At 49.2% G+C, this 14,670-nt stretch overlaps 5 protein-coding genes across 5 annotated transcripts; 3 read left to right on the top strand and 2 right to left on the bottom strand.

Moving 5' to 3' along the window:
- Window positions 1-111: 111 nt before the first annotated feature.
- On the top strand, window positions 112-3,646 carry K444DRAFT_657137 (isomerising glucosamine-fructose-6-phosphate aminotransferase; the record flags this gene model as incomplete). Its single annotated transcript, XM_024886130.1, has 4 exons — window positions 112-134; window positions 1,196-1,498; window positions 1,557-3,133; window positions 3,187-3,646. 4 exons carry the CDS (start codon window positions 112-114, stop codon window positions 3,405-3,407), a joined length of 2,124 nt encoding a protein of 707 aa, XP_024729048.1. The 3' UTR covers window positions 3,408-3,646.
- A 1,121-nt stretch (window positions 3,647-4,767) lies between these two features.
- Window positions 4,768-6,694, top strand: K444DRAFT_648029 (general substrate transporter; the record flags this gene model as incomplete). Its single annotated transcript, XM_024885414.1, has 5 exons — window positions 4,768-4,884; window positions 4,936-5,131; window positions 5,169-5,712; window positions 6,029-6,062; window positions 6,116-6,694. The coding sequence occupies 5 exons, from the start codon at window positions 4,768-4,770 to the stop codon at window positions 6,692-6,694; spliced, it is 1,470 nt and encodes a 489-aa protein (XP_024729047.1).
- A 548-nt stretch (window positions 6,695-7,242) lies between these two features.
- K444DRAFT_637352 (uncharacterized protein) lies at window positions 7,243-9,592 on the bottom strand (the record flags this gene model as incomplete). The annotated part of the gene is made up of 4 exons (XM_024884112.1): window positions 7,243-9,078; window positions 9,129-9,221; window positions 9,274-9,393; window positions 9,449-9,592. The coding sequence occupies 4 exons, from the start codon at window positions 9,590-9,592 to the stop codon at window positions 7,243-7,245; spliced, it is 2,193 nt and encodes a 730-aa protein (XP_024729046.1).
- Window positions 9,593-10,506: 914 nt separating this feature from the next.
- On the bottom strand, window positions 10,507-12,124 carry K444DRAFT_669785 (uncharacterized protein). Its single transcript, XM_024887555.1, has 3 exons — window positions 11,576-12,124; window positions 11,207-11,525; window positions 10,507-11,157 (listed from the first exon to the last, which is right to left on the bottom strand). Exons 1-3 carry the CDS (start codon window positions 11,980-11,982, stop codon window positions 10,747-10,749), a joined length of 1,137 nt encoding a protein of 378 aa, XP_024729045.1. The 5' UTR covers window positions 11,983-12,124; the 3' UTR covers window positions 10,507-10,746.
- A 1,815-nt stretch (window positions 12,125-13,939) lies between these two features.
- On the top strand, window positions 13,940-14,479 carry K444DRAFT_621289 (uncharacterized protein). The gene is made up of 3 exons (XM_024881870.1): window positions 13,940-14,010; window positions 14,093-14,200; window positions 14,339-14,479. The coding sequence occupies exons 1-3, from the start codon at window positions 13,946-13,948 to the stop codon at window positions 14,445-14,447; spliced, it is 282 nt and encodes a 93-aa protein (XP_024729044.1). The 5' UTR covers window positions 13,940-13,945; the 3' UTR covers window positions 14,448-14,479.
- Window positions 14,480-14,670: the final 191 nt, after the last annotated feature.

Below are 14,670 nucleotides of genomic sequence, written 5' to 3'. Positions count from 1 at the left end.
CCGAGATCTCGGTTCCTCCCAAGCAACAACGGTCAATCTCCTGAGCCACCGTAACAACACCTGGGGTTTTGCCGCTGGGAGGCTCACAAAGGAGAAATTAGAACGGCCAGCATGCAGGAAATGCAGGTTGACAGGTCTCATGTACGTCCGCAGATTCAGATAATCCAAGGACTCGCTTGAAATTACCAGTCCAAACGAGCTGACCGCAACTTCAACGCAGCACTAAGAATATACAAGCACAAGTTTGATTCTCAGCCTCCTCGGAACCAGCATTCAACCTCCCGAGACATGAAGCAGCGGATGGCGGCTTCAAGGCTCAAGTCAAGGGAGCCAGTCAACCTTGCGGCGTTGAGACATGGCGTCGAGGGGAACTCGTTGTCATATGACTAGTCTACGTTCTCCAGCAAACCCTAGCCTCGTCTTCGTGATGCATGGTTGTAATTTCGTCGTTGCTCCACTGGAGTGGACTTCTGGCAATGGTGGCAACGGCTCGTGTCAAAGAGAGACCTCTTGCAGCGTGTACCTCCGTAAAGCAAGGACTTTGCCTTGAAAAACACCAACGACGTGGTGGCCGAACCTTGACGAGCCCCCTGTTCCTGTCGATCGCCTAAAAAAAGAGTGCGCTAATGGTGGCTTGTGAGCGGGGGCGTCTCGTATGAGAGGGATAGGCCTTCGGCAAGCCGCGAAGAATCCGAGCAGAGACGCACAAGAAGGGCTTTTGCCTTAACGATGCGCCTTTTGATTGGGTGAATTGGTGAGCGTAAGAACCGGCAAGATTTTAGTGGAAGCGGAACAAGAGAGGAAACCGTGTTGTGCAACTAAAAAGCATACGCAGCAAAAAAATCCAACTTGAATGCAGGCGCAGGTGCAGCGCAAGGGGGTGGCTGTTGCCAGCCTTCAACCTGCATGGCATGGAAGCTCGCTGCAGGGATGCGTTGACCCCAGCAACCACAAGTTTCAAAAGAGCTCGCCCCTCTTCAACTCAGCTTCAGCTTCTTCCATCACTGTCTGTCCTTCGTCCTTCCCAAATTCCATTCCATTCTTGCATACATCCCCTCCACTCGCACTCGTTTTCAATATCGCAATCGCACCCGCAGTAAGACCAAAGCAACAGTAGAACAGGGAGTCAAGATGTGGTCAGTACAGCGCAGCCCCCGCCCCGAGTTGGAGTTGATGACTGACCTTCAACGAACAGTGGCATCTTCGGATACATTAACTATCTGGTGGAGAAGGACCGCCGTTACATAATTGACACTCTTGTCAACGGCCTTTCCCGACTCGAATATCGAGGATACGACTCGGCTGGTCTTGCTGTGGATGGTGACAAGAAGAATGAAGTGTTTGCTTTCAAGGAGGTGGGCAAGGTGGCAAAGTTGAAGCAGCTCATCGAGGACGAGAAGCCAGATTTCACAAAGATCTTCGATTCCCACGCAGGAATTGCACACACCAGATGGGCAACTCATGGTCCGCCATCTCGCATTAACTGCCATCCTCACAGGTACGCAGCCCCCCTAAATATTGTAAGAATGTAAACAATAGCTGACTTGGCGTTCCAGATCCGACCCAACATGGCAATTCTCCGTCGTTCACAATGGCATTATCACCAACTACAAGGAGTTGAAGACTTTGTTGACATCGAAGGGATTCAAGTTCGAGACTGAAACTGACACCGAATGTATTGCCAAGCTTGCGAAGTACCTCTACGACCAACACCCGACCATTGGCTTTACAGATTTGGCGAAGGCCGTCATCAAGGAGTTGCAGGGAGCCTTTGGTCTTTTGATGAAGTCCGTCCACTACCCACACGAAGTCATTGCCGCCAGAAAGGGTTCTCCGTTGGTTATTGGTGTACGAACACAGAAGCGCATGAAGGTGGACTTTGTCGATGTTGAATATACCGAGGACGGTCCTCTCCCAGCTGAGCAAGCATCCCAGAACGTGGCTCTGAAGAAGTCAAATGTTGGAAACTTCCTCAGCGCTGGCAATCTTCTTGCACCACCCGACAAATCCCTGTTGCACCGATCACAATCGCGTGCCTTCATGACCGATGATGGAGCACCAATGCCAACGGAGTTCTTTCTTTCCTCTGATCCATCTGCGATTATTGAGCATACGAAGAAGGTCATGTACCTCGAAGACGACGACATTGCACACATCCACGAAGGTTCCCTCAATATCCACAGACTTACAAAGGCCGATGGTTCTTCCAACGTCCGAACTATCCAGACCCTTGAGCTTGAGCTCCAGGAGATCATGAAGGGCAAGTTCGACCATTTCATGCAAAAGGAAATTTTCGAACAACCCGAGTCCGTGATCAACACGATGAGAGGTCGTCTTGATGTTGAGAACAAGTTAGTTACATTGGGTGGCCTGAGATCATACATCGCAACAATCCGTCGCTGCAGAAGAATCATCTTCATTGCTTGCGGAACCAGTTACCACTCGTGCATGGCTGTTCGAGGAGCCTTCGAGGAGCTGACTGAAATTCCCATTGCGGTTGAATTGGCTTCAGATTTCCTGGACAGACAAGCACCCGTCTTCCGCGACGATACTTGCGTCTTTGTCTCTCAGTCTGGCGAGACTGCTGATTCTCTGATGGCTCTGCGGTACTGCCTGGAGCGTGGTGCATTGACTGTTGGTATCGTCAATGTTGTCGGTTCCTCTATCTCCCTCCTCACCCACTGTGGTGTACACGTCAACGCTGGTCCCGAAATTGGTGTTGCATCAACCAAGGCCTATACGTCGCAATTTATTGCAATGATCATGTTTGCGTTGTCTTTGAGCGAGGACCGCGCCTCAAAGCAGAAGAGACGAGAGGATATCATGGAAGGCCTTGGCCACATCTCCGAACAGATCAATCAGATTCTGAAGCTGGATCAACCGATCAAGGAATTGTGTGCCAGAGTTTTCCACAACCAGAAGAGTTTGCTGCTGTTGGGCAGAGGCAGCCAATTCTCTACTGCGTTGGAGGGTGCTCTCAAGATCAAGGAAATTTCCTACCTCCATTGCGAGGCTGTCATGTCTGGAGAGCTGAAGCATGGTGTTCTGGCCTTGGTAGATGAGAACTTGCCTATCATCATGATTCTTACCCGTGATGATATCTTTGCTAAGTCCCTTAACGCTTACGAACAAGGTATGTTTTATCCCTCCAGGAATTATATTTGGAGAAATGCTAAAATTTCTCAGTCGTTGCTCGTGGAGGCAGACCGATTGTTATCTGCAATCCCAACGACGAGGAGTTCAAGACTGGGCAAGCCGAGAAGATCGAGATCCCCAAGACCGTCGATTGCTTGCAAGGCCTCTTGAACGTCGTCCCTCTCCAACTGATGGCCTACTGGCTCGCAGTCGCTGAGGGCTTGAACGTCGATTTCCCTCGTAACTTGGCCAAGTCCGTCACGGTGGAGTAATGGATTTAATGGGTACGGGGCGTGCTCCTGTTTGTTTGATATGATTAGCGAATGGGAAATGGGTGGGAAACCGGTATGGTGAATCATGGCTAGTGACTGGTTAGATACTCTTTTGCGAAGACCGCGTGTACTTTAGTGCAATGGAATTTTGATGAATAAGTTCTCGTCTGAATACTCCGTAATTTGGAAAGTAGAATACCTAAAATGAGATTCTTTCGAGTGTCTCGCCCGAAAGTTCGACAATATTGGTTTCCTCTGATACCGACAGCGCCATCTCCAAAACTTTCCATTGCGGGTATATTAGAATCATACTGTCCAAAATCGATTTATATTTCTCTACATGTTCCCAAAAACTCCAGGACCGTGGGAAGTAGAGAGGCAGAAATTGAGATTTATTGGATGCCTGTTTGACTTGCAATAGGTCTGTTGTGTCGTCACATGACTCTTAGCTTAGCGCGGCACCCTAGTCTCGAGCTCCCCGCTCTTTCTTCTCTCTTTAGACGAACATACACACCCGAATACAGCTGTTTTCCACGAGAACACCAGCTCTAGGGTCGTGATATTGCTCGCCATTGCCCCGATTTTTTTTTTTTGGAACAATGACATCTCAAAAAGCCCACTTGATGTGGGAGTCTGAGACACTCCTATCTTTTGAAGTCTCGACGATACTCAAGGTTCAGTATTTCAAAGCAAAACATTTCAAATCTCGCGAGTTGACACCGAACGAGGACTTCCAACCCTTGCCTCTAAAAGTGCATGATATTGCAATCCCCAGCCTTAGGTTTCTGTAATCCAAAGCTCCCCCAGACATTCTCATTGCTATCTCATTGGGAATCAACTGTTTTACTTCGATGATTTTGAAGGACGTTCAAAAATGGGGTGATGTTCCCTTAATTCCCCTCCTGGATCTTTGATTCAGCTCGGTAATCGGGGAAGCTCTTTCCTCCCACTCTCGAGCCACTGCAACGGTACTCCGAAAACCTCGTCACAATCTTCACCCCACCCTGCCCTACCCTTGACTGCATTTTAGTTGACATTGGCCCACTTGGAAGAGACGAGTTAGTGGAACAGGTTGATCAAGTTGATAGTCATGCGACACGGCGAACCACGCAAGGCAAGCCAAGCGGCGATCATCCCATCTTAGGGATTTCCAAGGAACACTACTTGAGCCATAGCTGTTCTTTGCATCCCCAGAAACGCCACGATAACGGTTGATAAGCCATGTAACGTTCCTGAGAGCTTCTAAGAGGGGGTGCCGCGTTGGGGGATGTTATACATTGGAAGCTTATCTCTGTGCCACCTCCAACACTTCAAATTCTGGACCACACTTCAGTTTCTCTTCTTCCATTTTTGACACATCATGGTTCAAATTACTGAAGAGCCTTCAAAGGACCAACTTCAGAAGACAATTACAGCCGCCAGCAATGCCGCTGGGAATATTATAAGCCTCGATGCTTTGAAGGAAATCGATGAGGAAGTCCAATATGCCATCGCCACGCATCAGTCCCACCTCAACCCATGGAGCAAGCAAGCTTTCACTCTCTACTTCATCTTTCTTTTCGCCTTCCTGAACGCCACATCAAGCGGGTTTGATGGCAGTCTGATGGGGTCAATCAACGCTGAATCACAATACAAGAACTTCTTCCACCTTAAAGAAACCGGATCTTCAACGGGGCTTGTCTTTATTCTGTACAATGCTGCTTCAATGATCGGCTGTGCATTTGGTGGACCAAATCATGGATTACTTTGGGAGAAGAATAGGGATGCAATCAGGTTGTCTCTTCACACTCGGTGGTGCAGTTCTAGCTTCAGCAGCCCAGACTCTACCCCAATTCAAAGCTTCACGATTCTTGCTTGGATTCGGCATCATTCTCCAGACGCTCTCAGCTCCCGTCTACGTAACAGAAATTATTCCCCCGCAATGGAGAGGGAGACTAGGAGGATACTACAACACATTCTACTTCACTGGATCGATTACCGCAACTGGAGTCGTGTATGCTACATCTCAGTATACAAGCACTCTGGCCTGGAGACTCCCCTTGGCGCTTCAAGTCATCCCTCCTTTCATCGTCTTCATTGGTTGCTTTTTTATTCCGGAATCACCCCGTTGGCTGGCATCGAGAGATCACATGGACAAAGCCGCCAAGATCATCTATAAGTATCACGGCGGCGAGGACAACGAGGTTGCCAAGTTGGAGATCAGAGAGATTGCGCTACATGTGAAGCTTAGCAAGCCTCAAACTCCGGGTGAGTATATCAGAGGACTCTGGGACTACAGAGAATTGTTTAACTCGCACTCTGCTAGGTAAGTCTCAATTTCTCGGAGTATTGATCCCTCTGGTAGCAATGTCCAGCAGTTGTTGGACATTGCTAGTCGAATGTTCCAAGAGCTGTCGGAATAACCTACCCCCGAAAACACCGGAAGAAGCAGGCTGACTCCGATTCTCGGGAATAGATGGAGAACGGCGATGGTAACACTGATTACCTTTGCCTCTGCGCTAGCTGGAAACTCGATCCTGACTTGTAAGTCCTCGAATTCAAGCTTGTTGTATCAGAAACTGACGTCCAATGAAAGTCTTCCAGCCAACGATGTTAGCTGCCGTTGGCGTAACTTCCACAAGAAGAAAGCTATTACTCACATTCATGTCTTCCATCGTGAGCACCTCACCCCCTTTTACTCTCACCACCAACCTAATCAACCACATCAGGTTTCGTGCTCAGGAGCAGTCATCGGCTCCGCAACAAACGACTGGATCCTCCGCCGCACCAGATTCGTCTACGGTTCCTTCTCCCTCGCCGCAGCCCTCTCCCTCGTAGCCGCCATGTCGTCCCAAGTAGCAACCGCCACCGCCCAAGGCCACATCCCCTCAAAAGCTATCTCGGGCGTCGGGATCTTCTCCATCTTTCTCTTCGGGTGGATATTCAGCTTTGTGTACACGCCTAATCAATCACTGTACTGCACCGAAGTTTTAAACCAAGAAATCAGAGCAAAGGGAATCTCGTTGCATGCGTTGGAGAGTAATCTTGCTACTATATTGTTCACGTATACTACAAGTATTGCGTTGGGGGATATTAGTTGGAAATACTACTTTGTCTGGATCTCCGTCGATTTTGTAGCCGGAATCCTATGGTTCTTCTTCGGCGTTGAGACAGTAGGACGCACGATCGAAGAGCTGGACGCTTGTTTTGAGGCGAAATTCCCTCCTAAAGCGTCTTGGAAACGCACGAAGATTGTGAGGGATGAGAATGAGGAGTTGGGTGTTCAGGTTGTGGATATGGGGGCTTGATTGGGCGTGAGAGGTGTGGAAAGGAATGGAAGGAGATGCTAGTGGGGTGGAGGATCGCAGGACGCAGGGACAGATGGTGGTTGTTGATGAAGGGATTTGGTTTGTTTTTGAAGGTGTGTAGTCCAATATTACTTCAGACCGAATGCAAATAAACTGGGATAAACATGAAATGAGGGCAAGGTATCTTCAGAAGGTAAAATGACTGGGAATTGGATTACGATTAAGGAACGAAGTCATTGAAAAAGTGTGCATCTATTTGCATCTAAGCGGCTACGAAGGCATCATAATATACGGGGCGCCATAAAACCAGCCTCAACCTGTATTTGTAATTCCCCGATTCCCCAACCTATATAACTCCGCCTCCATTAACACCAATACATGCTGCCAGTCAATACGCCCCGCCCATCCATGATGACGAAAGTCGAATTCTACCGAGCATAAAGCCCAGATTCGAAAGATAGTCAGCAATGGAAATAGTTCATGTCGACGAAGCTCAAATCTACACTGCTTAATTCTAGAGAATTCGAGGATCTGCCAACAATCGGAACTCAATTTCTCCGATATTGTCGAGGAATTCGAGAAGATCTATCGGCTACCGAGATGATGCGTGTAGCTGAAGGAGAGCGAGAGCTTCTCAGCGGGTCGACTCGTCTTTCTGGCATATTACGGTAGGCATTCATTCGTCGATGTCGAGAAGCAGGCTCAACTCTGCGAGGCTCTTCATTCCACTCGTCCAAGCCAATTGGATTATTCTGGGTGCCAGGAGGTTGGACTCTCAGGTGGGTTTGGACTTCTGCGAAGATCATGCTAATTCTTGGATCATACTGCTGAGTTCGTGAGTTTTGGTGGTAGCGTCTTTGTTGCCGTCGATGAGGCGTGCGAATAGAGTCATCATCTGATCGATCCTCTACTTCATGCATTTCGTTGGCCACACCCAAATCCGGATTGCCATGACCATAGCCAATACTATCAACGCTTCCCCCGCGACCTCCCATTGATGATTCAGAGACTCCACCATATTCACTGTTTGTGCTTAAGCTAACACCTCGACTTGATCTCGACTCAGAATACGGATTTCTGTTGGAAGAAGAGTGTGGGTGTACGGTGCTCGCGATACTTGCACTGCGACTTGCTTCCGGTGAACCGGGGGAAAGGCTGTGCTCGGGGGAATAATTGTACTCGGGGGTCATTTCTGTGTCTCCCTCCCTGTCAGTAGCACGCTCCCACTCGGATGAGTGTTCCAATTCGGAGTCCGCATCGAAGTGTTCGTCGGGGATGTTGTGTCTATTAGCGGCATTAAAGTGGTTGTGAAGCTCGTAAAGCGGGTGCTGGGGATCGGCGTAGCCGGCGTAGCCTGGAGTAAGAGAGGGCTCGCGACTTTCATAATCATCATCATCACCCGTGTATGGATTTCCAACCATAGTCTCGGTATTGGTATCGCTATCCTCGTCTGAGTCTTGGTCATCTTCAGTCACGCCGTTTCCAGCATGGTAGCCATCGTATCCATAACCCTCAGGACCATCAGCATCGCTATCATCACCGTGAGCGAGTGGGCTCCAGCCAGCATGTCGTAGCATGTCTGCCTCGTCGTCACCAGCCTCAGAGTCCCTGGTGGTATTGGTCAAACTGATAACCGATGGCGTCGAAGGACTAAATTGTACAACTGGCCGGCCTCTACGCTGAGGTCTGCGATTCGAGACTGCCCCACCCTCTTCGTCAGAGTCGTCATCGTCATCTGATATTGTTACGACTGTGACAGGTCTGCTGTTGTTGATATTATTATTAGGGTTTCGGCCAGGCGCACGAACTGGCTCTTCGTCATCCGGAACGACAAACTCGTGCAATGGGCCCTCGTTTTCTTCTTCGCTGTCCATATCGCTACCATCTGAAGGGTCCGTGGTCGGGTGGCGATGATGATGGTGATAATGTTGCACGAAGGCATGGTAGGTTGGAGGACGAGGGACTGCCGGATCCAAATAAGGGTTGTGGGGATGGTCTCGGTTTGCCATAAACTCATTACCCAGCTCTCCTTGGATTTCGATATCATCCAATCCAGACTCATATTCTTCCAGGGCATCATCGTCAAAGTCGTCTTCGATATCGCTGAAGAAGTCGTCCACATCCAACTCAATTCCACAGTTTTCACATTCCGGACCTCCAATGTGCTCGTGGCCACAGCCTGGACATCTCATAACACCCTCAGCCTCGTCCCGCCACGGTACGTTGCGTATTGGGAAGCAGCCCTTGAAAAGCCCATCGGGACCATTTCTGTCGTTTTCGACCTCTCTAATCTCCTCCGTCTTCCTCTGGTAATGTTGTTCGGCAGATTCATCGTCAGGCAGAATTTCCTTCCGCTTCATGAGGACCTCGACCATTTGCTTCACCTGTAAAGGTCAGTGGTGTTTCCGTAGGAGGGGCTTTGCGGAATTCTTACCAGGAAGTTCGGGCCTGGCATGGTCTTCACTTTCGCACGACATTCGGGGCAGGTCTTCTTTCGCTTGTTCGGGACGAACCAATTGCAGAGGCACTGAAGCAATGAATTAGTTTGTGTTAAATTATGACATAGTAAGTGTGCTTACAGAATAGCAGTATGTATGACCACACGCCAAGGTCCATGGCTCATAGAGTAATTGATCGCAGATGGAGCAGGTGGCAAGGCCTCGAATTGAAATAAGGTCGACTTTCAAGAGTCCAGCAAGCTGTTGGGAAGAGTTAGCACAGGACTTAGTCACAGAACACAGCTCTGTGGCTCACTTCGGTGTCGGATTTAGTTCTGGGCATCTTCGCGGGCGTGGGCTTCGATGCAGTAGGAGTGGCTTCTCGGCTTGCAGAAGGAGCCCCTCTCAAACGAGTACTTCCTATCGTAATGGATTTTGGGGTTGCGCTGGAAGGCGCCATTGTGTGTAAGTGAAGGTTGGGTACCAGTAACGGCTCGGCGGCAACGGCGTAACGCAAGGCGCTTCGAAATAAAAGTGATAAGTATTCGCTGTTCCTCCCAACGCAGACAAAAAGCGTCTGGGGGAAGGGAGATGCTCGTCGCGTCGAGCTGTGGTCGATGGTTGTTGTATTGTGTAATGGAAGTTGAAAGGTTGAGGTTGATGGAATCTTTATCAGGCTGGGATCCGCGTCGAAACGTCACGCTAGGCACAATCTGGCCAGTTTACCGAAGCAGATAGCCTCGCCTCGGGCTTGCGAGCATTGTGGCGAATGACAACAATAGCACCCAAAATCACAATTTTAAGAACAAAGCGCTGTGGTTCGTTAAAAAATAATCCAACCTCCCGAATTTTGACAACCAAGCACTTTGATTGGCCGAGAAAATTCCAACCTCCCCAATTTTGGGAATTTCTATTATTACACCATTCACTTCACACTTCACGTTCACCGAGATCACGAGTAGATGAGTGAATACGACTTGCAACGGGGATTTTTGCTTGACGAAACCGGGGGAAGATGCCCGCCAAAGGTATATACCTGAACTTGGGGTGAAAGCAGCCGCTTCTGCAATCCGAGCAGAGCTTGAGCTCAGACAACCAGGCATGTCCTTCAATCTTTTGGTTCTATGCAAGTCTCTGCACCAAACCCTTATTGCATGGCAGCCTTGCTCTCCTGGTTGGGTGCCGCTGTGCTCTTCTCAAGATGGTCGCGTGTCATCCAACGAGGTTGACAGTGTCTGCTGCAGACGTGGCCAGCCCTCGTCCAACCAGAAGTGTGACAATGTGAGGATTCTCTTCAGGAGCCAAGTTTGAAGGGCCAACGACGCTTCTATGTCACACATTCCTAGATCACATTACTAAAACACGCATTCTATTGGCAAGTTAAATTCAAATTGATCAGACCGCAAGTGCAAAATCTCCGCTCAGTCGCTAAGTCAGAACAGAGCAAGAAAGTCCAAACGCGATTACTAGTAAAAGTTAAAAGCAAACTCTAAAGTTCATGAGTACTCGAAAGGCCAAAGCATACTTGGCAAGACAAATAACATGAGTCAACGCCAAAAAAGATTCGTGAGCATCCAAGCTTGGCGATGCCTGGCCCTCGCATCATCACTTCAGTTACTCGATTTTCTTGCGTTTGTTGGCCTCCACACACGCTTCGCCCACACATCCTTTCTTAACCATGGACTCCTCGACAATCTCTTTATTGAGATGAGAAAGGGTCTTGATCTCGAAGTCGAGGAAAGACTTGATGGACCGAACATCCGTAGCTCCAGCCTTCATCGACTCGCGGATGTTTCTGAGCATGTGCCTTATGCGAGACTCTGCGTTCTCGAGTTGATATTCAACTGCCTGGCCATACAAATCGGACAGGTTTGAAATTGGACGGACAGTGTTCAGGACTGTATCATCCCGAACACGGGGTGAACGTGGCCTGAAAGAAGTGACCATGGTGATGCGTTCTTGACCGCCGAAGGCTCGAAGGGCTTGGTGGTCTATATAACGACCTTGAAGGACGACGGCGCATCCCTAGAGTCATGTTAGAAGACATCATTCGTGTGATCGTGCGATTGCTTACTTTCTGCGGACCACGAACTTTCTTGATCTCGCCAGTGCCTGTTCTCAAAGCTGTCTCACCTCCGATCATACCAGTGGTATCGCTCATCATTAACACGCAGACGAAAGGATAACTATCTCTGTGCCACCCGACGATGGCTTCCTCGTCCTCTTCTGAAATCAAAACTTCCTTATCGTATTGTTGCTTCTTTCCAGGAACAGACATGTTGATGTGTCCAATTTCATAATCCATAACAGGGACCAGCTCGACCCCAGCGATCTTGGATATGATTGACAGGGTTTCTGGATGCTTCCAAGCCTCGAATATAAATTTGGCATGCCTGCATGTTGTCAGTAATAGGATGCCAAGATCATCTCAGTGAAGACTTATTTTGGTGCATAGCCGCGAATTTGCTTGGGAGCGATGTCCGATGTATAGCTGTATTTCTCTTGAACTTCGGGGTCGAGGATCTCGCTTCTCATGATGTTGACAGCATCTTCGCTGAACAGGCGGAACGGTTCGGAGACAGCGACAGGAGAAACGCCGTTGCTGGAGGGGTAGCCGATATCCTCCATGGTGTGGATATATGTTGGCTCCTCAAACGTGAGATGTTTGGTCGGATCAAAAAGCTTCCCCACAGGGGGTGACACATTGTCGCTGGCGAGGTACTTAGCAAAGGAGCGCTTCAAAGATTCTTGTGTTTCCTTTGGCGAGGGGTTGAGTCGGGGGGAGTTGACGATCTTTTCAAATAAAGGATTTGGTGTCCCAGGCTGGACATATATATCAGGGGTGGCCATTTCTTCGTTTGAGGATGGGCGTTATCTGAAGATGTTAGAAGACCACTCATGTGCAGGATTCTGCTTCGAGTGCTGCAAGATCTTGAGAAGGGGAAGAATAAGAATGTGTCTGGTGCAGAATATGGAAGTGTAGCCTTTGGACGAAAGAATAGAAGAGAGTAAAGAGAAGAAGAGGTTTCTGATAAAGGAAGACCGGATGCTCTGAGCCGTCTTGCAAATCCTTGATACAACCCAAAGCTGGCGCCGAGCGGACGCTCTCCCCATGGATCACTGGCCAAAACCCGAGACCTTTCGAGCTCGGTAGCAATAGGAAGAAGGGTTTGACACTCACAATGATTACCCGAAGATTCTTTGATATATAGGAATGGTAATGAACGTTCGGCGAGGCGATCTTGACTTTGTTATGAAAAGGGTGATAGGAAGATGTTGATGGTGGGCGGTCAGCTAGTGCTGCTTTGCTCTCTTATATGGGGACTCTCAGTGATAGACCTGACACCACCGCACAGGGGAGTGAGTCCTCAGTCCTTCTTTCCTCGACGTATGCAATCCGACCTTGGAAATTCGCTACGGATTGATCAACCGTGAGTTTTGCACGTCCTTGATGCTTCGATCCAGTATGCCCTTGTTTGGTTTCTCCCTCCCCACACTTCTTGCAGCAGCTTCTACAGCTCTCTGTTCACTCTTGTGGCAATAACTGTGGAGAAGTCTCACGATCTTTCGCTTGCCGTCACTCCTGCCGAAGCCCCTTATCGGCTGCGTATTGAATAAGTTGATTATTGTTTCTGGCCGTCATACTCGACGCCTGGGCCAAATTTCACAGACGATACCAAACCAGAGTTTCCAGCAGTAATTGGATGGGCGTGCAGGGTTCTGTAGTGCTGCCAGACCTATTGCATGGAAAGTCTTTCTTGAAACGGATAGGACTGAACACTGAGAGTTCAGACTGGGCCGAGACAACGTGGTAATTCAACGTTTGCGTGAGCTATATGCCAATCGGGGGCTTAGCACAGATCAAGTTTAGCCACAGATGCAAGGTAAAGCGCCATGGCGGCACCTTTGCACATGCCATGCTCGAAGTGACGATAAACGGTTGAACATTGAGAATCAGACGCCGATTATGGAGACACGTTGAAGCAAAAGTGGAGGACTTTCAGAGCAGGTGCGGAGAGCTAATGTATCACAGGTGGACCAAAGCGGGGAGCTCTCAGACCTACTGGATTTCTTGTCCCGATATGGAATGGGAAATGATAAAGGCTATCGAGACTAGTGAGAGGCTTGCTTAGGCTTCGCTTGACTTGCTTTGCATCCGCCGTTAACGGACGCAGCGCCCAGCCTTAAGCACAAGCCTCTTCAAACGTCTAAACTCTCATGAGGCCAGTTGCAGCCACGGGACCTATCTGTCAGGCCACATTTTGCTGTTCATTGCAGTTGGGCCAACCACCCACTGTGGCTGCAAGCACAGGCCTTGCAGTGCTTGAAGTTCTGAAAGAAGAACTGCCAGGAAAATGCGGGGATCAAGGACGTTGCGAGAGATGCTGAGCTCTGCTCCCAAGGATTCCGATTTGCCGGGAGACCCAACCAGGAGCTGCTGCCACAGTCTCCTCCCCTGAGGAAAGATACGAAAGTGCCACTGAGCCCGCTGGTGCCTCTGGCAGATGGAGGCTCAACGACTTAGTCTCGACAGCCGGACCGAGTGCGGTGCTATACAGTGAGATCGTCGAGTTGAAATACGAAGCCTTACGTGAAATGTAACGTGGAGGTGAGTTTTGTGAGCAGAAGTGTCAACGGCTGCATAGTCGCTGCAAGGCTCACTTTCTCTGTACGGCGATAACGACCCCTGTTCGTGTGGATACGTAGCCGAGCGCCAAGACACGCCAAATTTAGACGAGGCCGCGGAGCTTTCAAGATCTTCTGGAACGCCTCCATGAATGACACAGCTCGACAACCCTTTCGAATGTCGGCCATGTCATCAAAAGACGCCCCGGAGGAAACCCCATGGGACTCGAAGACCAGTGAGAAGTTCCAAAGGTAGTTAAATTTTCTTGCAGCATCTCACCTCGATATGTGCCGCGTGTGGCAACAGGATCTGGACTGATATTGAGCTCTACAGCAAACGTCCTGGGGAATTTTTCGACCCCTGTCAGGAAGCTGCGTCGAGGAGTCTCAAATGTTTGCATCGAAATGGCGGGGATCGAGAGATGTGTGCGGATTACTTTCAGTGAGTATTCGATCTCAGCTCTTGCCATCACTCCCCGCGTCAGATCTCTTTCTTGGGAGTCTGGATCCCAGGAAGATTTTGTAATCTCATCTTCATTACACTTCACCAATTTAGAACATGTTACTGACATTGATTCAGAGCATACCGAGATTGCAAGAAGCAATGGGTGTGTCTTCTATTTCTCTGGTCGCTCCTTGCTTACCCCCAGATGCCTTGGTACCTGTTAAGGTTTCTTGAGTTTTTTTAATCATGGACTCTTTCTATGGGTCCCAAGTTCCGAACCAGGTTTCAGATGCCTCTCTCTCCCTCAGCTTCGAATTTCAATTGTTGAAACCGAACCTTCAGCCGGCAGATCCCAACGCTTACCAATGCGCATAGCTGACATATCGATAGCTAACGGAAAGGAAGGAGGAAAAGCGCAAGGATGGGAAATCGTGGTTCTCGTGAGCATAGCGTGATGTGGCGAAATC

Source organism: Hyaloscypha bicolor (assembly GCF_002865645.1).
Source record: "Hyaloscypha bicolor E unplaced genomic scaffold K444scaffold_182, whole genome shotgun sequence".
NCBI lineage: Eukaryota > Fungi > Ascomycota > Leotiomycetes > Helotiales > Hyaloscyphaceae > Hyaloscypha > Hyaloscypha bicolor.
Note: the sequence above shows the minus strand (reverse complement) of the source record. Positions and strands in the feature narration are given on the sequence as shown.